General features: G+C 36.9%; 1 protein-coding gene across 1 annotated transcript in view; it reads left to right on the top strand.

Annotated features, from left to right (window-relative positions):
- Positions 1-1,533: 1,533 nt before the first annotated feature.
- Positions 1,534-8,066, top strand: part of PDCL2 (phosducin-like 2) — a 19,712-nt gene continuing 13,179 nt past the window's right edge. The window contains exons 1-3 of the mRNA XM_014548470.1: positions 1,534-1,650; positions 2,464-2,554; positions 7,276-7,419. Of these exons, the coding sequence (XP_014403956.1) occupies positions 1,620-1,650; positions 2,464-2,554; positions 7,276-7,419 (266 nt within the window). The 5' untranslated portion in view covers positions 1,534-1,619. The remainder of the gene's footprint in view (positions 1,651-2,463; positions 2,555-7,275; positions 7,420-8,066) is intronic.

Genomic DNA, 8,066 nt, shown 5'->3' with positions numbered 1-8,066 from the left:
TCGGGGTGGGGCTGGCCAGGGGGAGGGGCTGCAGGAGGTTGGCCAGCCAGCCACGCCCCCTATTGGGGTGTGGGGTACGATCAGGGTGGGACCAGCCAGGGGTAGAGTCTGTGGGCCTACCTGGTGGGGCAGCCGATTGAGGGTGGGGCTGGCAGGGCAAAGGGTGGGGGCCGTTTGGCCGGCCAGCCACGCCCTTGATCGGGGTGGGAGAGTCCGATCAGGGGCAGGCCAGCCAGGGGAGGGGCCGCTGGAAGTTGGCTGGCCGCCCCCACCCCCTGATCAGGCCTGTTCCCTGGCCACAGTGGGCGGCGTCATAGCGACCAGTCCTTACCGCGTTATGGTCGCTGGCTTGTTATATACATAGATTCCTCAAAGCATCATATACTCCCTCCTGACAGGCACCATTATGGTAATCTAAAGCTTAGCCAGCCAGTTTTTCTTAAATATTTCCCATCAGTCCAGCCCACATCCCTGTTCATGGAGCAGCACTGGCAGCTTCATTGTCCTATTTCTGACCCTGTTGGAAGGAAGGAGGGGTGGGCTTGTGGGACAATGTTTATAAAATCTACAGTAGTGTTCAGCAAAGGCAAATTGCTTCATCAAAGCCAGCAAGTGATAGCGAGTGCTGGCAGGATAGAAGTTACAATCTCTGGAATTCAGTCACGGAAATGGCATTCCTTCACTTTTGCCACATTCTATTGGGTAACAGCATGCACAGTTCCCACCCATCATCAAGGAGAGGAGATTACTCAGGGATGTGAATAGCAGAAGGTGGAGCTCATTCAGGTGATCTTATACTTTGTTTGCCACAGTATTCACTCCCTTCTTTTGAAAATATCAGGAAAAAAAATGGATGGCAAACTAGAGAAACAATAGTTAATATATGATTGACAACTTCTGGAAAAGCAGGGGAAAAACTCAAATCCTAAGTAATAAAGAAAAAAAGGCTAACTTTCATAGAAAGAAATTGTGATTAGACAGAAATGGAACTATAAAAAGATTCCTGGCCTCTTCTAAGATTTAACCAGGGAATATGGGTCCTAAGAAACTGTATAGCTGAAAAGAGAAGCGAGTTCACCTGGAGGTCTTGAATGTGTATGTAGAAATAGAAACAAAACAGTATTTGTTCATGGTGTGAATTGGTTTTGTCTACTATATTCACCAGAGGACATTCCTTCACTTTTTGAGTTTACTTCATTAATATTTGACGTGTTCTTTTATTTATTATTTTTTTATTAAACACCTCAGTATAATTTTGTTCTGCTCCAACATGCATAGCCAAAACCACATTGCCACGGCAATCCCTTATGCTCCTTGATTTCTTTAGGGTAGAGAATGTATCCTGTTTATCAAACTATGTAGTTCCATTAGTTCTGGGAAATGGGAAAAAGTAGGCCGCTTTGTTTTAGTCTTTGAAACTAGTTATATGTTTACCTGTAGAATTCAGTGCATAGTTGGAAATGCTACATATTAATTTTACACATAATAAAATACACAACTATGTTAATAGATTTTCTATTTTTATATAGGATCCAAATGAAGATACAGAATGGAATGAAATTTTAAGAGATTTTGGCATTCTTCCTCCAAAAGAAGAGCCAAAAGATGAAATTGAAGAAATGGTTTTACGTTTGCAGAAAGAAGCCATGGGTATAGTTGTGCATTTGGTGGGCTGGATGAAGCGGGTAATACAGTTAGTTACTGATAGTGTATTTCGTGAATTTCAAGGGAGAGAGGACATTAGAAATCATTTAGTATGTCCCACCATACTTTTGCTGATACCTAAAATTCTTAATTCATGTGTTAAAAATTCACATGCGAGTTAATAACAGAGCTGAAATGTCCTGGTATCTAACCTAGTGAGCTTTTTTTTTTTTCTCTAGATCATAATTTTTTACCATGTGATTACCTTATATTTTTATTATTCTATATAGTATATATTATTTGTCAAGATTTCCTGGAACATGGGAAAATCTACATTTCTGAGGTCTAATTTATTTTTACATCTACTTTTATTTTTTAAAATATATTGATTTTTTTACAGAGAAGAAGGGAGAGGGACAGAGAGTTAGAAGCATCAATGAGAGAGAAATATCAATCAGCTGTCTCCTGCACACCTCCTACTGGGGATGTGCCCACAACCAAGATACATGCCCTTGACCGGAATCAAACCTGGGACCCTTGAGTCCGCAGGCCGACGCTCTATCTACTGAGCCAAACCAGTTAGGGCTTTACATCTACTTTTAAATGTAGCCTGGTAGTTCTGTGAACTCTGAGGGAGTAATAATATTTAAACAAAACTAAAGCAGTCAACCACAAAATAGCTTAATATATTGCAAACACTGCAACATTAAAGATAGTCTTGATCTTCATTTATCTAATATATCTTTTTTCTAGACATGTGACTATAAAGTAAAATTAATATTTAAACAATTCAACTGCCTACAATTTATATTGTTTTAGTTAAACCATATGAAAAGATGACTCTTGCACAGTTGAAGGAGGCTGAAGATGAATTTGATGATGAAGATATGAGAGCTATTGAAACATATAGGTACAGTGATTCATTGGGGTAATTTATGAGTTTTGGAATGAAGAATTGTAAGAATAAAACTAAGATAAAGCCCTATTTTGTCTACAGAATAGATTAAAAAATAACAAAACTAATTTTTAAGATTTTAAAACTAACATATAAAGTAGAATTTTTCCTGAAACTTTTTTGCCTTTGCTTGAATTAAAAACTATCCAATAATGTACCATAGGACTTCATCAAGTGATATATGAGTAAAGTGGAAAATACCAATAAGCAGCCAATAAATAGAGGGCTATGATGTTCCTTCTTTCATGATGTCTGTCAATGGTTTCTATAATTTAATAATTAATTGCCAGTCATGAATTCTCTCAGAAATTAGAGTAGGTGCATACATTACCCAACTTATCTTGATACTAAAAACGGACAAAGAGATTATAAAAATATTATGCCAGAGGAAGATATCACTTATGAATGCAGGCACAAAAATTTAAACAAAATATTTGCAAATTAAGTCTAGCAATTTTTTTTTAAAAAAATAAATAAACTTTGGACAAGTAGTCCTAGGAATGCAAGGTTGTCTTAACATTAAAAAACAAAAACAAAAGCAAAAACAAAAAAAAAAAAACAGTAAATTGTGTTAGAAGCAGCAATGTCAAGTCACAATGAACATACCTGGCACTCATAAAAATTGAACTAGTGTTCCTTGGAAAACTGCTTTATTCCACACTGTGAGTTGTGAAAGTACAGTACACGTCTTGAGCATCTTATGGTTCCAGCAAGTAAAGAAATGCTAAAAAAAAAAAAAAGTTTAAGGCATAGAAGCCAAACTAAAAGATCTCTCAATGACCAGAGTTGCAACAACTTGAACAACAAAAAGATAAAATATTAGATTATAAAATAAATATCCATGAGTCCATAATGATATAAGTAATTAACTGAATACATGAACAAATTCAAAAGAAATAACACTTCTCCCTCACTAAAGAATTCCAATTAATAAGTATATATGGAATGAGGAAAATAGAAAAATCACCATTATATCACCATAGCAATAATTCTTGATGAGCAAGATCTGCTGATAGATGCTAAAACGAGTGGATGAAATTTTAAGTAGAAGCATGGTATTTGCATAATCTCACAGTATCTTCCCCTCCAAATATTTAGTAACTATAAGGAAATAGTAAGTTTACAATGTAGAGTTTTGGCAGATTCCATCTTAGGGAAATGATCAAGGTTAAAATCACCAATAATACATGTTGACATTAAGTAACTTGATATGATGTGCTGAAGATGACACACCACCTCTGTGGTGTCCTTTTTAATAATTAATCATCTCAATCTACTAAGAATACACCAGAAACCAAAATTTGAGGAACTTTCAAAAAACTGACCAAGTTGATGTCAGGAAAGATGGCAGAATAGAAAACTCCAGAAAGCCATCTGTTTACCTAGACAACAACTGCATTGGCTGAAAATGTCTGAAGTGACAGCTTTGGAACTTTGGAGTCTATTTAGACACTTGCAGCTTCCAGGATAAAACTTGGCTGGTAAATTGCAGTTAGTAGTGGCTGACTTCAGTCCTTAGTTGGTGATAGCTATCCATCTCTCATCCTCTAGTTCCATGGCAGGCTCCTGTTTGGACAGCAGCCTTTATTTCTGGTAAAGCTTGCTGGAGCAGGGTGGGCAATAAGGACTTTGTGTTCTGATTGTGGAGTGCTGCTTTTGAATGCAGAGGTACAGGCACAGAGTTTGGGTATCACTGTGTCAACCCCATTGGCTCAGGGGGATTCCAGAGCATTTAAGGGAGCCACCTCTATTTTTTATGGACATTAAAAAACAACCATATATATGGGGGAATTTAAATGCTTTGGAAAAGATGAAGGCTCACAGAAGATGTTATGGTTTCATCTCAGGCTGATCCCTGGCTAGAGACACCTTACAATAATAATAAAACAAACCATGGGAAAGGAGGAGAATCTGATTTCCAGAGTTATCACATTATATAAATCAAATGTTCAGTTTCAACAAAAGAATCACAAAGAAATGGGAAAGTGCGGCCCATTCAAGCTGTCTTCCAAAAGCTGTACCATTTTGCATTCCTACCACCAGTGAATGAGAGTTCCTGCTGCTTCACATCCTCTCTGGCATTCGGTGGTGTCAGTGTTCCAGATTTTGGCCATCCTCTTTGGTGTGTAGTGGTTTCTTGATTTATTTGCATTTTCCTGAAGACATAGATGTGGAGCACCCTTTCATAGGCTTATTTGTCATCTCTGAATCTTCTTTGGTGAAGTGTCTATCAGGCCTTTGGCTTATTTTTAAGTCAGATTGTTTTCTTATTGTTGCGTTTTTAGAGTTTTCATATATTAAGGACAACAATCCTTTGTCAGATGTGTCTTTTGTCATTTTCTCCCAGTAACTGCTAAGGAGATAGGTTCCTAGAGAGAGCAGTTGTTACAGCAGTTTTCTGATCCCCAGAGGAATTAGGTTCTAGGGCACAATTGGAACAGTAGTTCCAATTTCCCAAGTTTCTGGATTGTAGCAGAGAAACCTGTTCCCTTGGCAGACCAATTTTGCAATGTTGCTCAGGGAGTCATTTTGATAGCCCAGTTTAGAGCCCCCTCCTTTCCATTGAGTTTGTAAATCACTTAATTTCACAGATTAAGCTTCTTGCTGCTTAAAATAGCTAGGACTTTCTTCAACTGAGTCCCACCTGATATGATTGTTGGGTGTAAAATGCAGGCTACTGAGCACTAAATCACTTCCTGATGGCAAAACTAACCCAGGTCTTTCTGTCTCTCCCTGCCTAATTCCATTGACATAGCAAAGAACAATGAGGAAGAGAGGTGGAAGAGGGGAGGAGAAAGAGATATAGTTGATAGTTGCACCATTAAGTAGGGAACACAAACTTTTTGAAAATTTTGAAAGATATTAAGCCAGTGAGATCAAAGTTGATATTAAATACTCAGTGCCAAAAAATCAGCTCCCAGATCTTTGGAGGAACGGGATATTAAATACTCAGTGCCAAAAAATCAGCTCCCAGAAGATCTTTGGAGGAACGAAATTCTGAATATCTGGGTCAGTAGAGGGAAAATGGAAGGACTTCAGTTTGAAAATTGTGAGAGGGGCCCTCCCTAGATGTGGGTCATTATTCTTGGCATTCTCCTCTAGGCTTCATTTTGCTTGGATTACTTGTTATGTAGAGTGGTTTCACCTAACATGTTTCTAATTAGTAAAATAAGGACAGAGTGTTTTAAAATATACCCAGGATTTTGTATCTATTCATGTAGAGTGAAGCCAACAGATCAGGAGATAATTGACATTGAAAAGAGTTTTTTACTCAGAGTTCTCAAGAACAGGGGGCATGCACCACAATACAAGGCCACACAGGGAAGCACTGGAGTTGGTTGAGAGGCAGGAGTGAAGGGATGACATGGGCACCAGCCTTCATTGTGGTTTCCATGGGAAAGAAAAGCTAAGCAGGGTAAGCAGATTTAGGATTGGCTAGTTTGAATAATTTTGGCAGGCTGTGGGCTACAGTGGCTGTCTCTAGTTGTCTGGTATCTGGCCCAGGGATAATTAGGGCAGAGGGTTAGTGGCTCAGTTTAATAAAAGAGGTGATTGAGGGATCGGGCTCTGGACTGGTTGGTTTGCATTTGAGGAATTTGCTCTCCAGCAGGAGGTTGCTATCTTTCAGAATTAGCTAGACCTGGGAGGGATAGTCTGTCCAGGATCAGCAAAGGCAAGAATACAGAAAATAAGAAAATATAGTTAATACACAGAAAGAAGGGAAGAAAGTGTTCCCAAGATAACTTAGGGATATAGAATCGGTAACTTTTAAGACATTTACACATCAGAAAACATTTAGATCTGCTTCATGAATCTGAGCATTCAACAACTGAATCAGAGTATGTAAATTTTGAGAATTGATTAAGAAAGCTTTAAGGCTCCCTGTGGATGAATAACTAGGTAACATGGAATGCTCACTGTGTGCTAGGCACCATCCTAAGAAATTTACCTGTATTATCTCATTCAATTCCCAACAACCCCATGCAAGTAGGTATTGGTATTATTCTCATTGCAAAAGCTTAGAGAAATCAAATAACTTGCCCAAATTCATGCTGCTAGTAACTAGGAACTGGTATTTAAACCTAGTCTAGTCTCACTGTAGAGTTCAAACTCATCATTCTTCTTTATCACTTCTCTACCTGTAATAAATTTTATAACAAGTAATTATACATATTCACAAAGACTTTAGACTGAAGGTCAGTTTAGCATGATAGTTGAGAGTACATAAATAGGGATAAAAATAATATTAACTTTACACAGTTTTTTTCAAGGATAAGTTAATGTAATGCACTTAAAATAGTGCCTGGCAACATAATAAACACTCCATAAATGTTAGCCATTGTTATGATTATTATATACAAGTATTTAACCTGTAGGGGAGAATTTGTTGGTTCAGTGTCTAAATAAACTCTCTATAGCTATGATTAAGACCTAGTCTTAAATGAAAATAAATTTAGAAGTCAGTCGCTAACTTCTTACTTGCAACACTAATGACAACACAGATTTCCATATAAACAGATAAATTGGCATTATAACACCATTAATAGTTATTCTGTAATTTTTTAAGTGTTTGATGTGTACTAGCATTACATTCATTACCCTAAATTGTTACTGTAGATGGGAATGACCTTAAGAATATAACAATTTTATTATGTAATTTTATTTTTTTTAATTAGAGAAAAGCGGTTGCAGGAATGGAAAGCTCTTAAGAAAAAACAAAAATTTGGGGAGTTAATAGAAATTTCTGGAAATCAATATGTGAATGAAGTCACAAATGCAGACAAAGATGTATGGGTTATAATTCATCTATACAGGTCAAGGTAATTACCTTTTTGTAAAATATTAATATACTAATGTTTTAAGAACATATCACTGGTTTTAAGGGTTTATAGAGCATATAACAAAGACTACTCACAAAAGAAAATAAGAATATATGTATAGAGTCATTGGCTGTAGGGATTTAATTAGGTATTTTAATATATTTTCTTGTTTAATTTTAAAAACTTGTCATACTTTTTAGAAAAATAAGCATTCTTTAGCAGTTAATTTAAATAAAACATATGGAAAATTTCAAACATATAGAAAAATAGATATAAGGATAAAATGAGCCCCCTAAATATTGGCCAGGTAGATTCAACAGTTAACATTTTGCCATATTTGTTTCATTTGCGTGTATTTACAGAATGATTTAAAAGTAAATTACACACACCATGACACTTTTAAGTACTTTAGCATGCATTTTCAAAACATAAGGGCATTTTTCTATATCACCATAATACCATTTTCTCACCTAACAAAATTAACAATCATGTTTAATAGTGTCTAATATCCAGCCCTTACTCAAATTCTCCCAACTGACTTCAAAATGTCTTTTATAAATACACTAGAGGCCTGCTGCACAAAAATTTGTGCACTCCGGGGGGAGGGGGTGTCTCTCAGCCCGGCCTGTGCCCTCTTGCAGTCTGGG

The sequence above is a fragment of the Myotis brandtii genome, unplaced genomic scaffold (genome assembly GCF_000412655.1).
Source record: "Myotis brandtii unplaced genomic scaffold, ASM41265v1 scaffold51, whole genome shotgun sequence".
Classification (NCBI taxonomy): Eukaryota; Metazoa; Chordata; class Mammalia; order Chiroptera; family Vespertilionidae; genus Myotis; species Myotis brandtii.
The sequence above is the reverse complement of the archived record's forward strand: the minus strand, read 5'-3'. Positions and strand labels throughout refer to the sequence as shown.